The following is a 26,898-nucleotide window of genomic DNA, read 5'->3' on the forward strand; positions in this document are numbered from 1 at the left end:
CTTTCTTCCGGTTCTCATGCTTCTGGAAGTGTTTAAGATTCGCTTATTGCTATATATCTTTTGCTTTGCTCGTTGTTTTCTTTTGGCTTCCAAACATCTTGAGCACCAAATTGCTAGTTATATACTTGAACCTGTTGCAGAATAGGCAACTTACCTTGCCTGCATGTGGAGAAACCACCTGATAAGTTATATTGATCGCTTTTTGAAACAATTGTAGTTCCACTGATCGCTTTTTGCGAGAGAAGAGCTGATGACTACTTTTTCTGTCAGAGGATTCTCCTTCTGGCTGTTGCCAGCAACTGATGTCTGCATTGGATTCTGGTGCTTTCCTTTTAGACTCTTCCTGTGAAGTTAAAAACTTTGACTAGTGCTACATGTACCTCACAATGTGGCTAAAATGCAACTAGTTATTTGTTCAATAGTTCAGAGTTTACATCTTGTTAAGTATACTGCTCAATGTTAATTATCACGTGCCCAAGATGTTGTAGATCCGTTAATTTTATATGGCAGTTAGTGACCTGTTCGGCTTTTCAGAGTATATATTTAGTTGAGTTCTATGTTTGCAATATGGGAGTAAAGTTAACTACTAGCCGTTAGCAAGTGAAAAGCCAACTCATTAACAACGTTTTTTTTTTTTTTTTTTTTTTTTTTTTAAGATGTGTTATGAGGTATATGTAGCAGGATTCTTTCACTTTTTTCCTTCCCTTCCCGCCTCCTGTGTGCGGGTAGCTCGTTCTATGATAAGAAGTATGCAATCGGGAGCTGCAGAGTTTTAATTTTTTTTTTCTATTGAGTTGCTTAATTGTTATGAGTGGCCAAAACCGACCACCCCTAGAGCAAGTGGCAAAGAACTTGATAGTTGGTATCCGAAATCTCAAGTTCAAATACTAATCGATTCACATTTTCAGCTAAGTTTATTTCTAAATGATTTAGAAATAAACGAAACAAGTAGTATACTACTTATCTCTTTCAAAAAAAGTTATGAGTGGCCAAATGGCATTAAAATGAGTATGGCCACTCGCCCTACCAATGGCTTCGCTGGTCAAACTACTGAACAAATAAACCACCATTTAAGGTTGTCATATGGTATGCAACCCACGTCTACTGAAATCACAATGCAAAACCAGAACTTCAAAGAAGTCAATCGGTTATTTACATTATCATTCAGTCCAATTTCTGCAAACTAATTTGACAGTACATTATGCCCAACAAGTCAGAAGTTCTTTTTCTCAAATAAAACAAATGAATTCCCATCTGTGCCTCTATAAGATATAGTTCAAATTCTCGATTTCTTGTATATCAGTATCACATAATTTCAAATAAAAATGGCAAACCACACATCAAATAAGTCATACACTTCTTATTCCACCATCAGTTATAAAAGAGCTAAAATCTAAACCAATAAATTAGATTTCAATACCTCTCTAGATCATCTAGACCTGTAAAACACTAATTTTCGACACAAGCATACCCTCACACAATAATATAATCAGAACGCTGAACATAACAACATAATTACACTTGGAAATTAACAACAATAAATATTTATACACCTCTCTAACCAAAACAATTCCAGCTAATGAAACAAAACTTTACAATAACATGAAAATCTCAAGTTAGGTACTCAGCTCTGCCCCAGATCTCTTCATTGAACAACTAAAATATCTCATCTCCTCTTGCTTGGTAGTTAAATAACTTCTATATTGTTAAAATAGGGATTTTCTCTAATCTATAATATGAAGCAAGCCATCAGAGGAAGAGTTCAGGGAATGACCACATGATGAACTTTGCAAAAGTGTCTGTCTCGAGGAACTCGATATGAGCAGCACGCCCGATTATGGTATTTAAATTTCTCCCTTGCAAAGAAGTATCGAAGTTCACGTCGCAACGCATGAATACTCTCCTTTCGGAGGTCGGTGCACGTATCTGGTCCAGGCAATTGTTCAGCATTTCCATGAAAATCTGTGCCTTCTTCGAATTATCCCAAGAAGATGCCGGGCATAGCTCGATTCTGGCTGAATGATATGGAACGTAACCATCCTGGAAAAATAGTTTTTTTTTTTTTAAAAAAAAGAGGATATGTAATCAAACTAGGCAGATCAAACAAAGGTCTGATCAAGACTAGCCACTAGTCGAATTAAATTAAGACCAGAGAAATTGTATCAGTTAAAAGATATGAGGATATTAGTCTTCAAAGGAAGAAGGGGAAAAAAGATGTACAAAGCAATGATCTGTTACTTAATACTCTTGGCCAGAAACTATCAATTAAAATTTTCAAGAAAGATGAAATGTTAATTGCGCAAGAGAGACATGCTGATACCTGCGGTGATGACAAAAGGATAATGTTCTTGAAATTCTCCAAAGTTTTTTGCTGCAGAAGGATGAGAAATTGCATCAAATTTTCAAATATGCTGTAGAACAAATAACTACATATCTCATAATAATAATAATAATTATTATAGTAATAAAAAACAATAAATGATTGTGTGATTTCAAAATTGGTGCCGTGTACTATGCCAACTTTATAGCTAGTAGGTTAAATTACCTTACAGAGCTTGTAAAAAAAAGTATTCGGGAGATCTTGATCGTCAGTGAATGTGAGCTGATGGATGCATTGAGCTCCCTTTAGCTTCTTTAGAAGCCAGAGTCCAGAATTGAACAAAGAGTTTGAGCTGTACCAATAACCCAAGTGTGGGCCAGATAATGACACGTACGTATATAGGTGCTTCAGGAAAGGCCCCATCGCACTCTCTGTTAAATAGAACTACATAGAAATGAATGTACCTGAAAAGGGAATATATGTATGGATAGTCCCTGTACTACCCTGATATGGTTACTTGGTCTCTGAACTTCTAATTAAATATTTCAGTCCTAGAACTTTCCCATATACTGCAGTTCCATCCCTAACCTTCCAAAAATGTAAGTTCTTCTTGTAACATGGTCAATTTATTCCTTTCCCTGTCAGATGACTTACTTGTCTAGAATACTTAAAAAATGGTTAAGAAGATTACTTAACAGGAAAAGGTCGTTTCATGCTAGTTATTTTATGGCAGGACCAGTAATACAATATGTGAGAAAGCTCATGGGCTAAAGCGATTAAGTGAAAAGTTCACAGACTGTTTTTTTTTGAGAAATCAGAGACTAAGTGTTAGTACATGACTATCCATAGTTTCACCCGCCTAAAAATTGTCATGGGAAATGTGGATGAAACCTGATAATGCACTTCTTATAATGATGTTTCCAATGGAATGCCCAACGAAACTAAGCTTTATGTCTTTGCAGCCTCCATATCTTGCAAGTTTATCCATCTTTTTCTTAAGGAAAGTAATCACTTCTTCAGCCAACCTCCTACCCATTTCTCGGAAGTCTCCAGACGTTTTATCTTCATTGGCCTCTGACATGAGACACTCGGCTCCAGGATCTAATAGAAGCCACTGATTCCGAACAAGCCTTAGATCCAGATGGTGTCCCTATTTTTTTAAAAAAATTATAGCGGTCAGAGAAAAAGTCAAATTATTCGCAATGTATAATTTATGAATGCCAAGTAGTCAATATCACAAGCCAGTTTAACCACAATGTATAATTTATGAATGCCATGGAGTAGAAACTGTACAAGTCATAACTCATATCACAAGTTTATAAGTGGCAACAAAGTTGAACAACACAATGGAAGAAAGTATGATATGATGGAAGCAAATAGACCGTACGAGATGAGAAGTCAGGAAAGAGAGCATTCAAAACTTCCCTCTTATAGCATGTTACATAGTGTTGTTACAACAGTCAAGTATACCATGATGAAGGAAAGAAATAGGAACAAGGTTGAAACAAGAGGCAGAAGCAAGCTAGAGCAGCAGACTTATTTGTCAAACATATAAATAGATGATGGTAGAGAGGGATCACACAGAATCTTTATAGGTGAACAATGCATAAATAGGCATGATAATGTTAGTAGCGAGTGAAACAGAAACCAATTGTTAGAGGCAAAAACCCTAAAGGCGTCCAAAAACAACTCCACAATCAATGGCAGAAACTCATGCATCAAAACTACATATGTTAGTCAAATATCAAAAGTAAATTGGAAAGGTAATAGCATTAAGGACTGGAAACATGCCTGAAATCCATGCACAAAGATGACAACTTTCAGTACGCGACCACTTCTTTTACCGCTGTTAACTTTGGGCATGCCATGTTCTACAGGCCTTCTGGGTAGTGCAGCAGTATCATTCTGATCCATTAAGTTCAATGACAAATTTTTGCTAGAACCATGCTGTGGAACATTCATGACATGCTGCTCTATAAGAACAACAGGAACACGCGAAGGGTCACCAAAGATGTGCATATCTTGTATAGACCGAGTGTTGATCTGCAAAGGTTCCATATTTTTATAATTTACTGCAGATAAAAAATTGTTGAAGTAAAAGATGAAAATTTCAAACAATAATGATGATTTAACCTTCATTTGTGCAATGCTTTTCCTATGGAGTTCAGCACGTGAAATCGCACTTTGTGCCGGCTGCACATTCAAATGCAAATGTTTAAAATTTTAAATATTTAATAGCCAAAGAAACCCTTTAAAAACAAAGGGACTTTTACATATATATATATATATATATATATATATATATATAGAGAGAGAGAGAGAGAGAGAGAGAGAGAGAGAGAGAGAGTTAAGCTAGAATACTATCGGTAGCAAACGGACTCCGTTGCCACCCATTTGTTTTCGATGATGGAGCCTCCAAATCGACGATCGACACCGTTGAACATAATCTATACCACTTGAAATGTTTAGAAATCAAATTTCATACATTTTCGATATTATTCTCTTATCCATCGAGTGGACACAAAAATGAACGGCTGAAAATGAATATTCTTTAAAAAATGATGATAGGAGTCTTGTAGTCAAGATCAAGAGTATAGATCTTGTTTTAAATAGTTTAAAGAATTTTCTAACAAAAATTCAATTAATTTGGATATCTTTATGCCGTTAAACAAGAAAATGTCTTATATCGATCATTAAAATTACAAAATTTGAAACCCTTTGATCATTAGGCAAATGATGCCGAAAAGATTTGAAATTTGATTTCTAAACACTTTAAGTGGTATAGATTATGTTCAACGGTGCCGATCGTCGATTTGGAGACTCTATCATCGAAAACAAATGGGTGGCAACGGAGCCCGTTTGTTATCGATAGTATTCTAGCTCAACTCTCTCTCTCTCTCTCTCTCTCTCTCTATATATATATATATATAGAGTTCGGCTACTATACTATCGATAGTACCAAGTCCTTGGTACTATTGAGTTTTCTACCGTTAGATCTACCCTTTGATCATTTCCATCCGTTAGATTATACCATTAAACCAACCAACCACTCAACCCTAGGAGATCACAATCAATTTAACCGAGGACCACTATCATCCTAACCGCACATCCTTTCATCCAACGGCTAAAAACTCAATAGTACTAAGGACTTGGTACTATTAATAGTATAGTAGCATAATTCTATCTATCTATATATATATATATATATATATATATATAGAGTCCGGCTGGTGTACTATTGATAGCACCAAGGATTTGGTGCTCTCGAGTTTTTCACCGTTAGATTTAACCCTTTGATTATTTTTTCCGTTAGATTATACTATTCAACCAACCACTCACTCAACCCTAGAGGGTCCACATCATCCTAACCACCAATTTCTCAATCCAAGAACTAAAAAATCAATAGCACCAATAGCTTGGTGCTATTGATAGTATTCCAGCCTAGTTCTATATATATATATATATATATCATCTACTTTTATTTAAACCCTTGTAAAAAGTATTAAATTTTCATATATGCTGCTTAAATGTGCAGTTTCTTACAAAATACTTCAGAGAATCATTAAATTTACAGGGGAAGTTCGCTTCATTAAAAATGGTTATCCAAGGAAGGTTACTTCTAAGAAATTAAGTTTTTGAACCGCATATATGAAAATTTAGATTACATAGGATACGTGCATATGAAAATAGAATATTTTGCTGGGGTATCTAAGTCACTAATAGTAAAACCACAAATATGGAATATTCAAATTTGGGCTTAGAAATGTAAGTACATCATCGCTGAACTTCCTTGAAACTACAACTTTGCCAAGCGAGTTACGATGTGAAGAGTCATCAGCTCCACTTCTCAAGTAGTGAGTTGGCATGTCAATCTTTGAATGGACCGTCCATATTGACCATTCTGCCTTCCGATCAGCAGCCCAGACATCATACAAATGTTCAATTATCTTGATTCTATTTATCCTGTAGCGAAATAAATCAACTTGATTTAGAAGAACCCATTTAAAGCAAGAAATGGACTTATACACACAGTGATCAAGGACCGTGTAACCATTTTCACTTGTGAAAAAGATCAGCCCATAGCATCACAAACTTTTCCTCTTAAGGCCGATATTGTTAGCTGAAGAGAAGCATATTTGTAGCAACAACTGATATAACCAAACAAACTCTATCAACCCGTTAAATTGCTGATTTTTATACGCTTGATCTTATTAAACAAAAAAGGCTCACAAATCAAAATTCATCATTTGTATAAAATATTAAAATTTGCAAACTCAGTAAATCATATCTAACAGTATAAGTTCCTAGAAATAAAAGAATGAAAATGTCAGAATACATGGCAAAAATAAGAATGCCAAAAACAACGATCGAAGGGTTTTCGCTGGAATAAGACAAAGAGCTCAGCTAATACGTCAATATTCAGCGCAAAAATACAATGATTTTGAATAGAGACGGTATCCAAGGAAGCTTCATCATTATGATTTTGCTTCATAACCAATACAAGACAAAGATGATTATTTTTTTGTGAAATCAATGCAGACAAGTCATCAAAATCAAACCACATATTATTTGGCAACTATAATTGAGATCTTATAGTCGTTGTGACGGAACGATGCAAAGCGTGACCGATATTGATAATCAGTTTATTTTGAAAGAAAGAGTAGCTTCCACTTCTTTCAAAAAATTAAAACAAAAATGTCATTCAAAGATGAGAAGTAGAGAGATTAAGAGGGTGAAGGAAAGAGTTTACCACACCTATGGAAGTTCAGAAAAGCATTCCAAATAAATGAAAGTTGGTTGCCCACAGTGAGAAATAAATCCAATAATTCTTCCTTAGAAAGAGTATACAGCATAACATCATTTCCAAAGTCAACCATGCCATCTGATTTCTGCACAGACGTCAACAGAAGTATAACTTGACAAAGGTTATATAGCTGCAAAAAGGAAATGGCACCACCAGAATGAAGGGTTAAGTTAAACGCAAGGTTTAAAGTGCCGTGGCACGGGGACATGCCGCTCTTTCCCTAGCACGGTACGGCACGGGCACGCTTCCGTACTGACACGCGGTACGCGTGCGTGCCGATGGATACGCATGACCTCCTACTGGCACGCTTTGGCACGGACTTATTTAAATTTTTTTTGTTCCAATAAGTTTTTATAATATTATTTTGAAAGATTTAGACAAATAATTATTAATATTTGCTATGTATAGCTTACTATACTCATCAATTAACATGCATGTAATCATTTTGTATATAAAGTATAATTATACCTGATGTAGAATAGAAATTAAAATTCTTTTGTTTTTAAATTTTTGTTTTTATTTGAAAAGTACAACTATTCTTTTGTTTCTATATATTGATTCGATTAGGAAGTATATAATAACTAGAACAACCAGAATAGTACCGCATTACATTCATTTTTTTTCTTTTTTATTCTTTAAAAAAATATATTGATCAAAATTTGTTTAGAAGATTGATTTTTGTTTTCCTGATTCACCGAAAGTTTCGGGGTGCGACAAATTTTGACAAAATTTTTTATGAAGAAAAAATGGATGTATGTGGTGGAAGCGGAGGGCTCGGGCCGACTAAAAATTATAAGTTTTTAATTTAATAAAAGAAAATGCCAAAAAAAAAAGCCAAAAGGCAAAAAAAAAAAAAGAAGAGTTGACAAAAAGACATCACGATGTCAAAAAAAAAAGAGAAAAGTGAAAAAAAAATGCAATATAGATGGCCTGGGGGGGAGGGGGCTCTGTATCCCAGAGAACAAAAAAAAAAGCCAAAAAAAAAAAAAAAACGGCACGCCGGTACGTGCCGGCGGCACGCTGGTGCGTGCCACTTTGTCTCGAGCGGCACGCAACAGCGTGCCGCGAGACTCGGGGGGGTGTGATACCCCCCCTATATCGTGCCCCCTTCTTGGGGGCACGGTACGGCACGCCCCGTGCCGTATGGCACGGGGCGGCACTTAATACCTTGGTACTTAAACGTATAGCAAAAACAAGAAAAGAGTACCTCCAAAATATTTTGTAAAATTCCAGCCAGCTGTCCAACACCCATCTTCTTGTTAGAACTTCCAGCACTAGAACCAGGCAATCTTGGTTTCAAAGAAGAGTTGATCAACTCAAATCTACCAAGATTCAAGTCAGCATCCTGTAAATCATCAATCGTCTGACCAATTGCTTCACTGATCTTTTGGAGTTCTGCAAGAAGTATTCCACGAGAAGCTAATAACGAGTTAATGATTTCTATTGCTTTTGATCCCAAACCTTGATTCAATATCTGCAGACAAAATATGAAGATTTGGCTCAGATCATGGGGTAAACAAAGAGAAAGAATGAAAACTCCACTTCAAAAGTATAAGACAAGTTAACCACTTAATGCACAACAAAGATCATATATTGCTCATAAGTACATGAATAAGGTATGATCAACGCTCAGTTTTAATTAGAAAGAATAGTAGGCAGCATTTCCAAGTGATGCAACAGAACATAATATTAGGTTGGTTGATAGAAAATTTTACACTGCAAGTAGTCAGCTAAATCATATATTTATCCTCTCAAAAATGTTAACATGCTTGCAATAATTTGTTCTATAGTGTGTTTTAATGCTGTTTGTTATCTTTCTTTTCCTCGCACATATTTTAAAGAATTTAAAAGGCTGAGTATCAGCCATCAACATGCACCCAGAAATCAAAATGGCGAGCTCCAAATGGATACGTACTTGATTAGGTGTTTGAGAATGCTCATCAGCAACATTTTCCACCATGTTACCAGTACTGAGATATCGAAATCAAGTTAATTTTAGAACAACACATCTCAGTATAAACAAAAAGAGAGCTTTTAAAACTAAATTTTTCACAAACCTGGGTACCTTCAATGAAGATGTGGCTGTACCGGATTTGAGAAAAGCAATGTGAATAGTCAGATCCACAAGCACAGAATGGAAAACATCGAAATGGACGGGACAATATGAATGCAAGCCAAGCAGTGCTTTATAAGGAACCCTGAATTCGTGGACTGCAGCCGGAACATCAAAAGAAGTCTGTGTCTCATAACTATGACAGGAAAAAGAAAGTATTTAGAAAAAATTTAGCTACCACTGGAGAATGATATAGGTTTAATAAGTTTCTCACCCATTTTCCAAGAATGGAGCATACATAAGCTCAAATTTCAGTATTACTGCAGAAGTTGATGGACCCTATATAGCAAACGGAATTGTAAGCTGAGAAATGTAGCACAGTGTATCAGGAAAAGAAGGAAGAATTAAACCAACCTCATCTTGCCCTATAAGCAAGTTAAAAGAGACCATAACACACAGGTAAACATCCTGTCTAGCGTATTTGATTCGAAAAGGCTGGGTATAGAAACTGTGGTCAGCATCATCTATCTTCCAAATGCCCAAGACATCATCCGAGCCGACGTCAGGAGCTGCAAAATTCAGCTAGTATGTCATTATCCATTAAAAAAAAATCATACAATTAGAAAATGGAACACTGGTCATAATAGAACAAATTATCAGCGGACTAGTTTTAAGTTTTAACCCTCTAAAATACGTATCTATTTTTGTCTATCACTTATCAATTTCACTAGGAATACAAACGCTAGAAAGCACACAGTGCTATTTCAAGAAAAGACATAAAGATTCCAAGAATTTGCTTTCAGTCAATCTTAAAGTCATTATTAGAGCATTTTTCCAACTTCTCTTATCACACTTATTCTCTCAGCCTCCTTTCTGGAACGCAAGGCCCATGTTTTGTTCCTCCAATAGATTAATCTCACCCCATTTATTTTACAAAACCTAAAAAGTGCCCTTTACCTCCTACTTCTTCCTCCGTATAGAGATCATTCAGCATCCTCCTTTAACAGTGTTCAACTTGTCTGTCCCCTGTATCTTTTCTTTCAATAACCCTCTATTTCCAAATGAAGGTTTATAGTGGCCAAAAGATTATAAGAACCACAATAATTCTCACCAGAATAGTCTTTGTGATAACCTACAAAAATGTCACATCTTTACTTTGAGCTGAAAGATGTTCCAAATTTTATCAAACAACTCGTATAATATACTACCATAAAAATGATTATCTCCTGAAGGTAAAAGAATTAAAAAGAACCAAGGTCTGTTGTTCAAACTAACCCATGTTAAGAAGATTCCAAATTGGTTCAGCTAGCGAACCAAGACTAGAGAAAACAATCCTCTCTCTCTCTCCATATATAAAGAACAACGAAATATGCGAAACTAAAGTAGTAAAGCACCTTGTCTAACTGTAGTACTTCAGTTTATGTGCCGTACTCAGATACACTCTCTTGTTCAACAAAATAATATATGCAGAAATGAAGTAGTGGATAACAAATCAAACAGTAAAAACACCTTCGTACTGCACGACTCTCGCAGGAGTACCGCAAGATTCTCGGCTACTATCCTCCCATCTTACACTAACCTTTATTTGGTACCATCTGCAAATCCACGAGAACCATTTCAAAGAAGCTGCTCAATAATTCAGAAGCATAGGGAAAAAAAAAGAAGATAAAATCGAATCCCATCACAAGCAAGTAATTCTACACAGCAAAGGAGTACATTGCTCTTCTAAGAACATTACCCTTGTTGGAAGAGATCGAGATTATGGAACCGATGTATGTAAATAGCGATCTCGTGCAGTGTCTCCAACATATCTGGTGGCTTGAACACAACGGCCCTCCGTTGCGACGAAGGAGCGCTCTTGGAGCTCAAAATCCTCCTCGATGGCGCGCTCTTCGGATCCAAGCCGACAAGGCATCTCATTCGCCGAAACATAGGTGATCAGCAAGCGAGATCTTCCTCGATATTCGCATCCCTGCTCCCTACAATGGTGAAGTAGATCGAATCGGGCGCTAATTCCCCTCAAATCACCTCCAATTACTCCCCGGAAACCATTGATTCCAACAAGGAGATCTCCCCTCCGCAGAGACGACGAAAACGACCGAATTCTTCGAGAGGAACGCAGGATCCGAGCGATTGAGGGCGAGGTAGCGACGCAGAGGCGCTTCTAGGGTTTGGATCGATGGCGTGGGGAAGGGAAAAGCTAGGGTTTAGGGCGTGATCAGAGGACGTAGGCGGCGAAGGGGGTGGTTGGAGCTCTCGCGGGGCGAGGGTGACGGGGATTTCGGGGCACAGAGACGGAGGGGAAGGGGGGAAGTGTCGCGGGGAAGCATTGATGGCTCGATCGATCCCCAACCGTTCACGGACGCGTCCGTGATATCGTGACCGTGTATTTATAGCTCCGCTTTTTTTCCCTCGGTGGTGCCAAAAATATTGGTGGGGTCCTTAAATTCAACCCAAAAATATATACATATAATATATATGACAAAATTACTGTGACTATCGAAATTATTTAGATCAGGTGATAGAGGTTGTTGGATGCAGCCACTTTGGTTTTGCGGGTTGCCACAATGTTTTGTTTGGGCGTTGGACGTGTCTGGTCCACTTTTCATTTATCTTTTGATTTATATTATTGTTGTTAATTAAACTGATATCTTGTTAAAATTAATAATTTTATTAGCTTTTACTTGTTTATTCATAACAAAAATTATATAATTTTTATTTCAGAATTTTAAATTAAACTATCTAAAATAACTCAAATAAAAATTTGAAAGGCATTGCAAAAAACTGAAATTTGTGAATCTAATTCAAAATGGCCTAAGTTGAAGGGTCTTTCTGAAGTGTATGTTAATTGATTGATGGGGTGTGATATAATGTCTGCATCAATGTGGTAAGTATATTCTCCGCATTCTTGGATTTTCGAGTAGACTCGACAAATTACCTTGTGAATGTAATAAACTAATACTACAACCTACAAAAATTGCTGTTACTAAAGTTTTAAATTTGACTAAACCAAAGTTTTTGTCAATAGTAGCTACAGAGTAAATCTCTAATATACAGAAGATCATTTGTTTTGACATCCATGGAGACCTAAATAACTATTTTTTAGACACTCGTGGACCCTTTTAATATTGTTTTTTTTTTTCTTCAAATTGACTAAGAGAACCTGATCCCCTTGTTTTTCATCCTAGTATCACGATTCTCACATGCCCCGGTCTTATGCTCATGTGATGTGGTGCCCACTCATGTGCAGGTTCGGTCATATGCCATACATTGAACTGCAGTGCCCATTCATTTCTGGTGCGTAAGTAACCTTGGCGTGTTGTAGTTGTTAATTTGCTGCACAAAAAGACTTTGCCTGGTTTAAATCTATGATGCATAAGCTGGCGATTGGGCCAGATCTTATGCCGGATTAGTTTTGCTAGTTTGCGAAATACTCACATCTGCTTTCTAGTCTAAGTTTCGTTTAAAATGATCGAGTCGAGTCAAATGGAAAAATTGTTCAGCTCCAATCAGGCTAACTGGAGAAACGATGATTCTGGGCTCACCCCAATGAATCGCCTAGCTTAGGCCTAGCTTAACTCGAAAAAGCAAAAGAGTTGCCACTTAAATGCATACACTATATAAGACAGGGTACAAAATCAATTGAAATTTATAAACTACGATACAAACAAGTTAAAATTTATCATCCAGTATTTCAACTTATCTCCAACAAATGTTTAACATCTTTTTCATGTTTCTACGCCATTCTTTTAGTCTAACCAACTTACTACGTCAATTGTGTGACTCGTGCTATTTTGTCCCACATTGATGAGCTGAATAGGTTCTTCGACCTAGGAGAGTCTTTTGATTACAGAGGGTCCACACAAAGTACAGTAAGCCGCTCTCAGTCAAAGGGACCTTTGAATCGAAAAGCCTATTCTGCTCTCCTTACTTGCGGAGATGATTCTTCTTCTTTTTTCTTTTTTTTTCTTTGTTTTGTGTGACTGATTTGTTTTTCACTCCATTCAAGGTTAAGAATAACTACTAGATCAAGTGGCAAAAGATTTGGTGGTTGATACCTGAGACCTAAGTTCGAATCTTAATTGATTCACATTTTCAGCTAAGTTTATTTCTAAATAAAATAAACGAAACGGGTAGTGTGCTACTTATCTCTCTTTCTGTCTCAAAAAAAAAAAAAAAAAAAAAACCTACTAGAGAGTAGAGAGAGGATTTGTGGATAAAGAATCACTTCATGCACCTACTACTGTACTCATACATTTCATACACCAACTACAATAATTTATCCTCTATATTTTTTTTGTCCTCAAAATATAGTTTTACATACATGATTTACAACGTACAGTTATATATATATATATATATATATATATATATATATATATATATATATATANATATATATATATATATATATATATATATATATATATATATATATATATATATTTAGGCAGCATTTGGCATGGAGATAAGGGGTCCCCCTCTTTATGCCCAAATACTAATTTTTTATTCAAGAATAGTAGTTCTCGGTTATCTATAATAACCGGATATAACTATCCCCGCCAATACCTCCATTTTATATATATAACTACCAATTTTCATCCAAACGCTATTTTTCTTATTCCTATACTTGTACCTATTCCTGTAATAACTAGTTCTTGCTTATATCCGAACCAAAAGCTATCTTAGAGTATGACTACTATACTTTTATGTGTACGATTGCTTTCGTACTCATAAATTATTTTTGATGATAAAATTTTTGATTGACGATCCATAACGTTAAACATGAGTTATAGCATTTGAAATTTGTAGGAACCAAATTTTATAAATTTTTTGACATCATTTCTCTTATGATTAAAAGATCTCAATTCTAACAATTTTTAACGGCAGATATGGAATACTTGCTAATTTAACGATATAAAAGAATTGAAATTAGTTAAAATTTTGATAGAAAATTTTATTCGCTATCTTGATAAAGATCAATAACTCCGACCTTGAATTGAAGAATCCGATCATTAATTTGTAGAACGTTGTTTAATTTTGACCATTTATTTTATGCTCGCTTGATGGACTTTATTATAATTTCAAAAAATTAAAAAAATTTTTCCTACATACTTCAAATGCTCTAAATCATATTTAATAGTGCAGATCATTGATTCAGAAGTTTTATTAGAAAAAATAACTAATGAATACGAAAGGTTCTATACTCATAAAAGTATAGCAACCCTACTCTCTCTCTCTCTCTCTCTATATATATATATACATTAACAATTATTTATGTTTAAAAATTAAAAATTTTGAAACTAATGTATGATTTATAAGAAACAAACGTGTCGAACTTATGCTTTTTTGTCTTTCTTTTTTTATTACGGTCGAGTCCCAGTGATCGACCCGTGACAGGATGCTTTTAAATATTGTTAAATATTTTTGAAGGCCTCTACCCTAGATATTAGGGGTGTCAATCGAGCCGGGCGGCCCGTAGACCGCCTAGCCCGGCACGAGATCGGACCGGGCCGTGACCCAGCATGGATGGTATAGAAACTGCGCCGAGCCGGCCCGACCTCCTATACTAGGCCGTGATGGGCCAGAATTTTTAGGCCCGTCAACTCAGCAGGGCATGGCCCGTAATGGATCTCGGCCGTGCCGGGCCGACAGTTTGACCCGCGGCCCGGCACGGGACGACCCATGTAGGCCGTGCTTGTCGGGCTGGCCCGGCCCGGCACCCAAGGCCTTGGGGTTTGGCCCTTTCGGGAGGGCTTTCCCTTCTCCCAAGGTGTGCATTGTGCTTTCCTCTTTTGGACTAAATTGCTCCCTCCAACAGTCAAAACTTTGACTGTTGGGGAGGGCAATTTGGTCCAAAATTTTTTATATTTTAAAATATTATAAATTTTAATAAAATTTTAAAAGTTTTTATTATTTCTACTAAATTTTATAGTTTAATTATGTATATAAATATTTTATATTTTAAAACTTATTGTATTTAAAAAAAAAAAATTTAATAGGCGGCCCAGAGCTCGACCCGGCCCCGTATGGCCCGTATCATTCGGGCCGGAGGCCGTGCCGGACCGAAGTCGTGCGAAAACTAGCTAGGTATGGCCCGGCCCGGATTTGAAACCGGGCCGTGCCGGTCTAGCAGTTGGCCCGTTTCGGCCCGAAAAATGTGCACCCTATCTAGGCTTGAACATGCATGACGCACCAGGTGCATGCAATAATACTTTTCCCTGCACGTGTGACTGTCACGTGCTCGGCGAGGGTTTTACAAACCGTGTAAAGGGTTTAGCACTCCGGCCGCCATTAGCCCACCTCTTTTTCTTCTTCCCCTGCGCTCCTTCGCAGGTGGAAGAGGAGCCCCACTCCATCTGAATCGAAACCCTAGAAACCCTAGAAGCTCTTCTCCCTCCGCCATGAAAACCCTAATCTTTAGAACCCTATTCCTCCGCCCATCCTCCTCCCCTTCCCCATTTCCCCGCCTCTCTCTCCTCTTCCTCCACTCCGGGGCCGGCGACGAGCTCCACCGCCGCCGCCATGATAGCTTCTCCTCGTCGTCGTCGTCGTCTTCCACCTCGTCATTGAGGAGGCAACACGAGGAGGAGAGCAAGAGCGTGAAGGTCTCGGTGTGGTGGGACTTCGAGAACTGCCACATCCCCGCCGGGGTGAACGTGTTCCGCGTGGCTCATAGGATCACCTCTGCCCTCCGATCGAGCGGCATCAGGGGCCCGATCACGATCACGGCATTCGGGGACGTTGCGCAGCTCTCGCGGGCCACGCAGGAGGCCCTCGTCGCCACCGGGATCTGCCTCAACCACGTACCGCATAGTGCGTTCACTTCCGAACTCTCTCTCTATCCATTTACTTACATTTTCTTACTCGAAAATTTGCTCTTTCTTTTTTGCCAATTATTGCATCACTTGTCTTTGTAGTGTGGATGTTCCAATGTAGGTGAGGAAATGCGACTTAGTGATTCCGTGCAGATGTTTTATTTTCTGCTAATTTCATACCATACCTTTAGCTACGCAATTTGTATATGTAACCTGAGTTGCCCATCCAAAAGCAGCATCACAAAAATTTAGCTGAACTTTCTTACATGTAGCTAATAATGATTGTTTCTACCGCAATGATCCACGTAGACAGGATTCTTAATAATTTCTGGTGAAACAAATGGTTGTATAAGAAGAAGGCACAAAGAAATAACTTTGCCTCTAATTTATGCATAACTTTTTTTTTTTAACCATTGGTTCCTAAAAATCTTACTGATGCTTGCTATTATAGGTGGGAAGAACAGCTCCGACAGGTCATTCATGGCCGACCTTGTATACTGGATTTTTGAAAACCCTCCGCCTGCCCATTTTTTCTTAATATCTGGCGATAAGGACTTTGCCAACATTCTCCACCGTTTGCGTATGAGCAACTATAATGTATTACTTGCGAGCCCCGACACTGCCACTGGTGTCCTCTGCAGTGCTGCTACAATCATGTGGCCATGGACCCCTCTAATTAAGGGCGAGGATTTCTCTGCGAAACATTATAACCACCCGCCTGATGGGCTATATGGTTCTTGGTATGGCCACTATAAAGGGGTTCTTGAAGACCCCTTTATGGAAATGGAACAAGTAGCCAGCTCCCAACCAGATGAATCTATGGAATTAACTGCAAAGCCCCGCGCGGTCCCTAAGGCGGTAGTGAATGGTATAAGGCAAGCATTGTACTCATACCCTGAAGGGATAAACCTTTCAGAGCTTCGCACAGAGCTTAGGAGAAACAATGTAATTATGGATAAGGACTTCTTCGGGTACAAGAAGTTCTCGCAGCTTCTCTTCTCTATGCCGAATATAGTAAAGTTAGTACCTCCGCCACCTGGTGAGAGCCAGCCAATTGTATTTGGGACCCACAGAAGAGTAGTGGAACCATTAAAACCCTGTCATAGGGTTTCCAAAATGGATAATTTGGACGAAGGGGCTAAGGACTGTGGCTTAACTCAGAACGGAAAGCCACTGCCAGAGGCCTCTCCAACTATTGTATCAGATACCTCTTCTACTCACAAGGAGAGTGATGCTGCACTTGAAGAGGGATCATTTGATAAGACATTGAAAACACTTACTGGTCCTGAACCTGTTAAAGTAGAGCCTACTGTCTCTTCTAAAGGAGCTGATGTTGGGAACAAAACTGATGATTCAACTCCTGCACAAGAGCGAAAGGCTGATACTGAGGACGGACTTTTTAGAAGGATTTGGAAAAGCTTAACTGGACCGAGAGTTGGCAATTCCAATGATGAGAATTTTGAGACAGTAAAACCTGAGGAGAGCATTGGACAGTCAAAGAGTGATGTTTCAACTTCGTTAAGCTCCAGTTCAACTTCTTCTAATACCGACAAGTCACTTACTGAAGATAAAGCTAGAAAGGAAGATGGCGTTATAGGAGTGAAAAAGGGCTTGCTTAGCTGGATAGCAAGGTTGTGGCGTCCTAAGAAATCTGATGCTGCAGATGAGGAACATAATTCTGCCTCTAGAAGCACCATGAATGGGGAACCAACTGATACACATGGGAAGCCTGCCAAGGCTACAAGTAATGCAAGTTGCCAGCCTGAAGGCCATGAATTATTCTCAAAATCATACTTTTGGGATGTTATGGAGACGTTTCTCCTCACGTCCAAAGGCTCTGACCTTATTTCAAAATCAAGGACAAGGTAAAATCCACTCCATCACTTAGAAATTTTTCATTTTCTGCCTTTTGTGGTATGGTGTTGATGTTGATACTATTGAATTTATATTTTATTTCCTATTACTGGTTGACATTGACCCCTCCATTCATCTCTAATTTGTAGTTGGGGTCCTCAGGGGCTAGGGGAAGAGCCTATAAGAAACTACCACTTAATATTTTACCCTTTCTGTTCGCATTGGTACAGTGTGTTGGGCAATGCATCAAAAACTTAACCTGTAAAATTTATTCATAATTTAACAGGACTGAATAATATGTTTAGTTATATAACAAGGATTGCTTCACGTTCTTGTTTGTAAAGCATGGGATTTGATGCAAATTAATAACATATTGGGTTTCTTCTGTCTAACTACTCTTATCTGATTGTGGTCTTTCATCAGGGAGGAGCTGGTACATGGACTTAAAAAGGAATGCCCTTGGGTTCTCAAAGATCTTAAAGAAACTCACCTCTTTAAACTAATTGATCTTCTAACTACTGAGAAGAGATGGGTGGAAGAAGTGTCCTCACAAATGTTCCCATTTAGACTTGCATTCCCTCCAAAAAGGAAGTGTGTGCCATCTCATGCCCGTGGTTCCAATGGCTTAAGTTCTCTTTTTACTAGCAAAACACCACAAAGTGCTATTGAAAATACTGTAGAAGGGAAAAGGAGACTTCTCAACAGAGAAAAAATATTGTCTGATTGCCACAATCTTGTAAAGGAACTAATGGAGCAATACCCTGAAGGATTCAACATAAGCATTTTTAAACCTGCTTTTAGTCAAAGATACGGCTACGAGTTGGATTACAAAATGCTTGGCTACCCAAAACTAGTTTCATTGCTACAGATAATGCCTGGGGTTAGGGTAGAGTCCTCTTTTGTTCTACCGGTTGAACTATTTTGGGGAAAGCCTACAGCTAATGGAACATATCCCAATTACTTAGAAAATGAAAAGGAGAAGGATATTATTTCCAAGAACGGTGAAAGTCAAGATAATAATGTTGAAGACGATGGCTGGGATACATTATTGGGGCCCATAGCTGATTCTGCGAGCCACAAAATCAATAAAGGCTCTGAAGAAATGACTAAAGATGCGAGCTTTGATGAGGCTACTCTTTCGGATTCGGATTTTTCTGATAATGAGAATCAAAGTGTAAAAGGAGGTGAGGAAGATAGCTCGCTCGTCCAGATTCTAGACTCATGGTATAGCCGTAAGGAAGCCAGTGTGGACGAACAGTGTCAGGGTGTTGATGGTCTTGTTGATTGCTCTACGAGCAATAATGAGAAAGAGGAAGCTATTAAATCAGCTGATTTGGTGAAACGGACAGTGAGGCCTAATAAGAACTATTCTTTTGTGTCCGAGTCAGGTGGTGATAAGGAAAAGCTGGTTGAGAGCATTTTGGGTAGTCTCAAAAAGGCGGGAAACTCGTCATTGCATAGTTGAAGAATCTGATACATTCGACTTGGCAACAAAAGAAATGCAACTTCTCCACTAGTTTCTCTAGCTTTGATTTAGATGAATGCGGTTCTGCAAGAGATCGAGGGAAAGATGATCCACTGCTGTCTGGTTCTTATGCTTTGCCCTCTGATGCAACACTATCTAATTAGTGAATTATTGCTGAAGAATCTTGTAGGATACATTACATGGGCTATTTATGGTATCTCATAAGTGAATTATTACTAAAGAATCTTGGATATAGAAACAGGGTTTGTATTGTAATCTGAGATAGTCACTGGAAGAGGGCAAGGGCAAGGGCAAGCTCGGAGAATTACTTTAACAGGAGAATTGATTGTCAAGTCAGGCAACCCAATTGTTTCCCCATAAACTATACGAGAACATAAGTATTGTACTGTTTTTCATGGCAGATTCCCTTGCCACAGGGTGAAGGTTCACTCGCAGTGTTATTTGTTGTAAGCCCCAGCGAATCATTGATTCATTTAGCCTGACAAAGCTGTATTATTTTTTTCTTAGACACAAAATATAGAGTTGAATTTTAATACAGGCTTTTTTCTTTCCTCCTTGTAAATTTCTAATCTTTGCTATTATATAAATGCCACTGGCTTGTTCATCTGGTGGATCTCGAGATCATTTTTGTCCGTGTGTAAAAACTTCAAGTGATTTCTCAATGCTGCGGTCTCACAAAGATGTAATAAAAAGTGCGAAACCGTGTTAAGTATATTTGGCCTTACTTAACCCTCAACTAATTTGTTTCATGATCTTTTGATGATTACCTATTAACTTCTAGTACCAAGGGTTGCCTCTAGCAAGCGTAAACGCTCCTTGATTATTTTTGAACAGTCGAAGCGGAGTACCAATAATTGCACTTTACAATTTACCACTTTAATTCTACGAATGACAAAGCAAAAGATTATAGGACACCCAAAGAAAAAAATGGCGCAGAGTTACAAGGTCATCCATCACCTGAAAATTTGATTTATTATCATTCTTATAAACTAATCTCAAAATATAAATGAAAAAATAGCTTCTTCATGAGATGCAACTGTGCTATAGCTCTTCTCAGGCAGCCAGCAATATGAAACATTTAGCCACATCTTACAGATATCTGAAGTAATATATACAGAAGCTTTTTCTCAAAAAAAATATATACAGAAGCTCTACATGACAAAGTACGTGCCGGCTGGAGCTTCTAGAGCGCTGTCTAAAGAAGAAGTAACAACTTCAGGCTAGTATAATCGTCATCGTACATATATCTGAAATAATCCACCACCCAATCTCTAACTCCCTGATGGCCGGAACTTCTACTTGAGTACTGCTTGTAGAAGCACTAACAGCTCTAGGCCCGTGCCTGTCGAGGACTCGTATTGCACGTAAACACCACCAAGGATTGATTACGATCGCCCATTGAGACAATTGTGGGATCCACTGCTGACATGCTCTTTGACTCCTCATGGCAATTCAGAAACACTTATAATTCACCGGCAATGAGAAAATGTCTGTTTATCCAACGAATTCGGTAATAGATTTGTAGGCGGGGGATAGATTTGCCGGCGGCCATTTTCCTTAGCTTTGAGCATGGAGAAGCAGCTGGAGCGAAAGTTCATTTTTTCACCATGTTTGCCCTCTCGGTGCTTTTCAGAATAATACAGTAGGAGGAGCCGTCACACAGAATGAATGATTTCACTTTTGCCTTTAACATTCTTATGAATTTGTAGATGTCCAATGGTTATATTCATCCATTGTCAGCGGAAAAGAACTTGAACTTGAGTTGCCACCTCCACCATATGCCTTCCATTTACAATGCAACACACAGAATTTAATCAAATAAGTCCATGCAATATCATAGAATCACAAAGAGGGCTCACCTTGGCAATCTCAGAGGTATTAGTCGCTTTGTCCGTACTCCTTAAGCACATCTTGAAAATACCGCGTTGCATGAACACAACAGCTCCTATAGGCCTAACAGGAAGAATATTCGTTAATTGAGGTAACACATATGGATGCGATAAAGAAAGTATAATTTCCCAGTTTGTACGTAAGCTAGACAGCCTTGCCATTGAACTTCCTACATGTAAGGCTCAGAAGAATTGTTGATGAATAAAAACATGCATTATGTCTCGACATCATGAGGTACTTATGCCTCATGTAGAACATATGAATTACCTTAAACCAGCTGTCGCACTTCTTCGACTTAGTTCCGTGCCAATTTCATCACTCAGATCTGAATATCCATCAGCCCTGATTGCCTAACAGTGGTGAACACGGGCTTTGATAACAGCATTAAAAAGCGTGATAAAATAATTGAAAACCCATACAGAAGTAATTGTTTAGCATTATCAAAACCTACACCCAAGGTTCTAATTTCTCCCAAACAAATGAAATCATCTTATTGAAACTTGACTACAAATATAGATTGACATATAGATTGATGCACCCAAAGAAATAACATACAAGAAAATCAAACAAGTCATATGTAAGAATGACACTAACAACTTGAATGTTACCCAGTAAGAACACATTTTGCACATCGAATAGCAATTATACCTGAAGAACTAGTAATATAGTATGTGTACTAATAAATGCACCATCAAATAAGGAAAGCAGATATAACTGCAAATGCATATGCAATCCTTGTCTATATATCAATATGAGTCGACTTAAGAGCTGGAGATGTGCTGTCCTAAGTTCTCATGTTGAAATTTACCAGGCACTCGCCATATAATCCTCGTCCCAGCAGAATCGTGAAAGGCTTTTTGAGAAGCTTGTTAGCAGCATCCTGGCGGGAACTAACATACGAATCACCCTTGACGATAAACTTACTAGCATCCCATCCCAGGAGCTGTGAATTAGATCATGCAAAATCACCAGATTATGTGCTAATTAAAGAGTGCGCATTTCAAAAAGTAATTAGGGTAAAGAAAAGGACCAATTGGAAGGATCTAAACCTGCTTGAAAACATAAGGGTTTGTGATACAATTCAACTTTGCTCGCTCGTCCCTGATCCCAATGTTGAACTCTTTGGCATTGGGAAGTTTCCATTGCTGAAGATCCGCATCTTCTATATATCTCAGAACAGTTGACAGACGGTTCTCATCTTCTTCACTTAGTAGGCTGGAAAACTCATCCTACCATACCGAGCCACAAATCAATTGTGCAGTATCCAACAATTAAACATGCAAGTAGATTCTCAACGTCAATTAGAGGGTTCAAAATTAGCAGATACTGCTTGATTGGGGAACAAACTATTCTCTTAATCTGTCCGTGTTAGTAATAAGAAAGGTTAACTAATTGTTCGAGTCAAATCAAGTAATCCTAGAATCTCACAGAACTACTATCTCACCAACCCCTGATATTATTTGTGATATCCCTCACCTAATATCATTTCTATAAAGCTATCCTTTGTAACTACAATTATCAATGCAGAATTCATATGATCTTAAGCCAAAAAATCATTATTTCACTCTCAGTTGCCCAAGAAATGCTGAAGAACTTAGAGATATTATTCGTTCGGGAACCAATTATGTCCTAACATTCATTCTACTAGATTATGGAGCATAAAAAACACATTTCTCAGAAGCTCTTGCGCTAACCAAAGGAGACGTAGCCTCATTAAGCTTCTCCAAAAAATAATCATACACAGCACAAGCACTACTCTTGCTTGTATTGATGCGCAGCTCGAGATTATCAGGGCATTTCCCTAATTGCGAAGCTCTCGCCAACGTTGATTTGCGATGGTCAAATGCGATCACCCTGAATCATTTGATCACCCCCAAAATTAGATCAAAATTGCAGTCAAACTTTCTGAATTTAAAACTCAGAAAAGAAGCATTTACCGCGGAATAAATCGAGAGATATCCACGGAGAAACTGTTCGGGCCGATGAAATCGAGGAGATAGCACGTTTCAAACCCTCCCGATTTCAAATCCTCCACCCTATCAGAGAAGTTATGAGCCAGTACTGTAGCGACGCAAAATAAGAAAGGGGAGGGATCAAGGATTGGGGATTACCTCAGTGGATCGACGGAGGAGAAGGGAAGCGCGAGGAAGGGGAGATCGAGGCGAGAGTGGTAGAGGTGAGCAAAGAGAGCGGCGAAGGCACCGGAGAAGGAGGGGTAGTTGTAGAGGGCGAGGTGGCGCACTGAGAGTTCTCCGCCACCGCCGGAGGCGGCGGCGGTGGCGCCGGAGTGGGGTAGAAGGGCTTCCAACGCCGCATGGGAGCGGAAGCTTCGAGGGTAGTGGAGATGAGGGGGAGAGGGAGGAGACAGTGGAGCGGGGAACGGTCGCCATTGATGCCGACGAGAGGCGCGAGCGAGGAGACGATGCATATCGCGACTCGGAACCGTGGAGAGCGGAGACGAAGTGTGAGGGAATGGAAGCGTAATTAATCACAGATGTAATAAAAAACCTTATATACTCTTTTTGGGTTTATATAAACATATATAGCTAAATTAACGATCAATAAAATTAGTAATTACTAATTCGATGAATACTATATTGTTAGCCAAAACCCAAAAAAAAAAAAAAAAAAAAAAAAAAACTTAATCGAAGAATTTAATCATTTATACACGATTAAGATTAAAAATTAACATTGCAGCTCAACCGAATAAGAACATGCACGTGTCGACAGCAGTCAATAATTAATTATCATCTCAACGCGTGCGATCGTCGTTTCTTCATCAGACGGATGACGAGCGCCACGAGGGTTAGTATAAACGCAGAGGTCGCGATTGCGCCCGCGGTAGGGATTTTAAAACCCGAGCCTCTCCTTCTCCTTCTCCTTCTCCTCCTCCTCGGTGCCTTCTCCTCCCTCCTCCTATTCATCCCGTTCTTATTGTTTTCCTTCTCCTCCTCCGTCGTCTCCATCTCTCCCCGGCTCTCTTCTCGATCGCGATCCGATCTTTCTCCTTCCTCCTCCTCATCTATCGAGCTCTCTTCTCGTGCATCGACATCGCTCGCAATCTCTCGATCGTCCTCATGAAGAGCTCGGGTGTCGGTTTCTCGCACTTCATGTTCTCCATCTCCGCGACGATCGGAATCGACTTCTTCGGGGGTCACCGTCCTTGTTAGGGTTTTGGGAGCTGGATCGTAAGCGATTTCTTCCACATTTTTAGCTTCTTTTGCATCTTCCTCGCCAAATCCATGGCGATCTTCTTCTTGCTTCGGCGACTCTGTGGGTTCGAAGGTTTCTAGAGCTCGTCCAGGTACTTCGACCTCTCTATCCTGTTCTTTACGAGAATCAGTTGTATCTAGTAGCTCTTGATTCAATTCTGGTTTCGCCATTAGAATTGGGGAGATTGGTGGCGAATATGGTGTTTCTTTGGTGGGAGCTTCTTCTTGTTGCTCTTCCTCTTCTTCTTTTGATTCGGTAACTTTAGATGCAATTAGATCCTCGAATGGGGGCGGCGGTATAGTAAAATCTGGTTCCTCTGCAATACGTCCAATTTTCTCTCCTTCTTTGTGCTCAGTTTGCATTTCAATTGCTGGTTTTTTGGGCTCCGGTTCAGTTTCTCTATAAGGCTCACCTTCTAATTCCTCTAAACTTCTCTCCGCTTCTAATTCATCTGGACTCTTCTGTTCTTGTGGTCTTTCCTCTAAAGCCTTCTCCTTTTCTTCTTTTTCTTCTTTGAAAGCTTTTGATTGGATCTTCTCCTCTAAATTCTTTGGCACTTCTGCATTTTCCCTGTGAGCCTTCTTTTCTTCTTCTTCTTTCAGTTTGGAAGCGCTGGATAGGATTGGCTCCTCTAATGCAGGAGGTGCTATAGTAAATTCTGGTTCCTCTGTATGAATTCCTATTTGCTCTTCTTCTTTATGCTCACTTGGTGCTTCTATTGCCATTTCTATAGGCTCCGGTTCAATTTCTCTATCGAGCTCACCCTCTGATGCCTCTGAACCTTTCTCCAGCTCTAGTTCATCTAGATTCTTCTTCTCTTCTGCCTTTTCCTCTGCAGTCTTCTTCTCTTCTTCTTCTTTCAATTCAGAAGCTTTCGATGTGACGGGCTCAGTTAGTGGAGGAGGTTTTCCAGTAAAATCTGGTTCCTCTTTAATAAGTCCAGTTTGCTCTCCTTCTTTAGAATCAGTCTGTGCTTCTGTTGCCATCTCTTCATGCTCTGCTCTAGTTTCTCCATCAAATTCACCTTCTTGTGCTTCTGAAATTTTCATTGGTTCTAGCTCATCTAGATTCTTCTGTTCTGGTACTTTTTCCTCTGTAGCCTCCTCCTCTTCTTTTTCCAATTCGGAATCTTTTGATGCAACTGGCTCCTTTGTTGAAGGAGGTGTTCTACTAAAATCTGGTTCCTCTCTAATGAATCCAGTTTGCTCTTCTTCTTTATCATCAGTTTGTGCTTCTATTGCCTTCTCTTCATGCTCTGGTTCAGTTTCTCTATCGGGTTCACCTTCTAGTGCTTTTGAAATTTTCTTTGGTTTTAGCTTATCTAAATCCTTCTGTTCTGGTACTTCTTCCCCTGCAGCCTTCTCCTCTTCTTGAAATTCCCCTGCAGCCTTCTCCTCTTCTTCTTTCAATTCAGAAGCTTTTGATGCAACTGGCTCTTCTGATGAAGGAGGTGTTCTAGTAAAATCTGGTTCTTCTCTAATAATTTCTGTTTTTTCTTGTTCTTTATCACAAGTTTGTGCTTCTAGTGCCATTTCTCTATGTTCTGGTTTGGTTTTTCTTCTATCAGGTTCACCTTCTAGTTCTTCTGAACCTTTCTTTGGTTCTAACTCATCTAAATCCTTCTGTTCTGGTGCTTTTTCCTCTTTAGCCTTCTTTCTTTCTTCTTCTTTCAATTCTGAAGCTTTTGGTGCGACTGGCTCGTCTGATGGAGGAGGTATTCTAGTAAAATCTGATTCCTCTATAATAAGTCCAGTTTTCTCTTCTTCTTTATCACCAGTTTGTGCTTCTATTGCCATTTCTCCATGCTCTAGTTTGGTTTCTCCATCAAGTTCACCTTCTAGTGCTTCTGGACCTTTATTTGGTTCTAGCTCATCTAAATTCTTTTGTTCTGGTACTTTTTCCTCTATAGCTTTCTCCTCTTCTTCCTTCAATTCAAAAGCTTTTGGTGCAACTGGCTCCTCTAATGGAGGAGGTGTTCTAATAAAATCTGGTTCCTCAATAATGAATCTAGTTTTCTCTTCTTCTTTATCACCAGGTTGTGCTTCTATTGCCATTTCTCTACGCTCTGGTTTGGTTTTTCTGTCAGGTTCACCTTCTGGTGTTTCTGAACTTTTCTTCGATCCTAGTTCATCTAGATTCTCCTGATCTTGTACCTTTTCCTTTGTAGCCTTCTCTTCTTCATCTTCTTCTTCTTCTTCTTCTTCTTCTTCTTCTTTTAAATCGGAAGCTTTTGATGCTATTGGCTTCTCTTGGGGGGAAGGTGTTATAGTAATATCTGGTTCCTCTATAATATGTTCACTTTCTTCTTCTTCATCATCAATAATTTTTGCTTCAATTGCCATTTCTTTGCGCTCTGGTTCGATTTCTTCATCAGGTTCACCTTCTGATTCCCCTAAACTTCTCTTAGGCTCTAGTTCATCTAGATTCTTCTGTTTTTCTTCTTTCTCCTCGAGAGCCTTC

The 26,898-nt window shown here is 38.7% G+C and overlaps 4 protein-coding genes across 5 annotated transcripts; 1 reads left to right on the forward strand and 3 right to left on the reverse strand.

Annotated features, from left to right (window-relative positions):
* On the reverse strand, positions 1,341–11,543 carry LOC109723139 (protein FAM135B-like). 2 transcript variants are annotated; one of them, XM_020251369.1, is made up of 15 exons: positions 10,916–11,542; positions 10,687–10,772; positions 9,592–9,746; positions 9,452–9,516; positions 9,182–9,373; positions 9,040–9,094; positions 8,332–8,598; positions 7,076–7,209; positions 6,094–6,283; positions 4,454–4,513; positions 4,112–4,363; positions 3,212–3,470; positions 2,546–2,751; positions 2,321–2,371; positions 1,341–2,040 (listed from the first exon to the last, which is right to left on the reverse strand). In XM_020251369.1, the coding sequence occupies exons 1-15, from the start codon at positions 11,107–11,109 to the stop codon at positions 1,750–1,752; spliced, it is 2,457 nt and encodes an 818-aa protein (XP_020106958.1). In that variant the 5' UTR covers positions 11,110–11,542; the 3' UTR covers positions 1,341–1,749. The 2 variants fall into 2 exon arrangements, with proteins under 2 accessions (XP_020106958.1, XP_020106959.1); XM_020251370.1 differs by lacking the exons at positions 1,341–2,040; positions 2,321–2,371 and having other exon boundaries at positions 2,546–2,764; positions 10,916–11,543.
* LOC109723448 lies at positions 15,466–19,959 on the forward strand. Its single transcript, XM_020251804.1, has 3 exons — positions 15,466–15,993; positions 16,447–17,860; positions 18,273–19,959. Exons 1-3 carry the CDS (start codon positions 15,582–15,584, stop codon positions 19,312–19,314), a joined length of 2,868 nt encoding a protein of 955 aa, XP_020107393.1. The 5' UTR covers positions 15,466–15,581; the 3' UTR covers positions 19,315–19,959.
* Positions 20,274–23,794, reverse strand: LOC109722844. Its single transcript, XM_020251004.1, has 8 exons — positions 23,337–23,794; positions 23,163–23,261; positions 22,920–23,079; positions 22,275–22,454; positions 22,034–22,168; positions 21,493–21,575; positions 21,195–21,288; positions 20,274–21,117 (listed from the first exon to the last, which is right to left on the reverse strand). The coding sequence occupies exons 1-8, from the start codon at positions 23,651–23,653 to the stop codon at positions 21,031–21,033; spliced, it is 1,155 nt and encodes a 384-aa protein (XP_020106593.1). The 5' UTR covers positions 23,654–23,794; the 3' UTR covers positions 20,274–21,030.
* LOC109722843 (trichohyalin-like) lies at positions 23,869–26,852 on the reverse strand. Its single transcript, XM_020251003.1, has one exon. It carries the CDS (start codon positions 26,778–26,780, stop codon positions 23,973–23,975), a length of 2,808 nt encoding a protein of 935 aa, XP_020106592.1. The 5' UTR covers positions 26,781–26,852; the 3' UTR covers positions 23,869–23,972.

Source organism: Ananas comosus, linkage group 17, assembly GCF_001540865.1.
Source record: "Ananas comosus cultivar F153 linkage group 17, ASM154086v1, whole genome shotgun sequence".
Taxonomy (NCBI): domain Eukaryota; kingdom Viridiplantae; phylum Streptophyta; class Magnoliopsida; order Poales; family Bromeliaceae; genus Ananas; species Ananas comosus.

Coding starts and splice junctions, on each gene's coding strand:
- LOC109723139 (XM_020251369.1), bottom strand. CDS start 11,109: ATGTTTCGGCGAATGAGATGCCTTGTCGGCTTGGATCCGAAGAGCGCG. Junction 4,364..4,453: donor AAAGCATTGCACAAATGAAG/GTTAAATCATCA, acceptor GAACCTTTGCAG/ATCAACACTCGGTCTATACA. Junction 2,752..3,211: donor TATAAGAAGTGCATTATCAG/GTTTCATCCACA, acceptor TCTATTTAACAG/AGAGTGCGATGGGGCCTTTC.
- LOC109722844 (XM_020251004.1), bottom strand. CDS start 23,653: ATGCATCGTCTCCTCGCTCGCGCCTCTCGTCGGCATCAATGGCGACCG. Junction 22,455..22,919: donor ATGAGGCTACGTCTCCTTTG/GTTAGCGCAAGA, acceptor TCGGTATGGTAG/GATGAGTTTTCCAGCCTACT. Junction 21,576..22,033: donor GATTATATGGCGAGTGCCTG/GTAAATTTCAAC, acceptor CACCACTGTTAG/GCAATCAGGGCTGATGGATA.
- LOC109722843 (XM_020251003.1), bottom strand. CDS start 26,780: ATGGCAATTGAAGCAAAAATTATTGATGATGAAGAAGAAGAAAGTGAA.
- LOC109723448 (XM_020251804.1), top strand. CDS start 15,582: ATGAAAACCCTAATCTTTAGAACCCTATTCCTCCGCCCATCCTCCTCC. Junction 15,994..16,446: donor CCTCAACCACGTACCGCATA/GTGCGTTCACTT, acceptor TTGCTATTATAG/GTGGGAAGAACAGCTCCGAC. Junction 17,861..18,272: donor ATTTCAAAATCAAGGACAAG/GTAAAATCCACT, acceptor GTCTTTCATCAG/GGAGGAGCTGGTACATGGAC.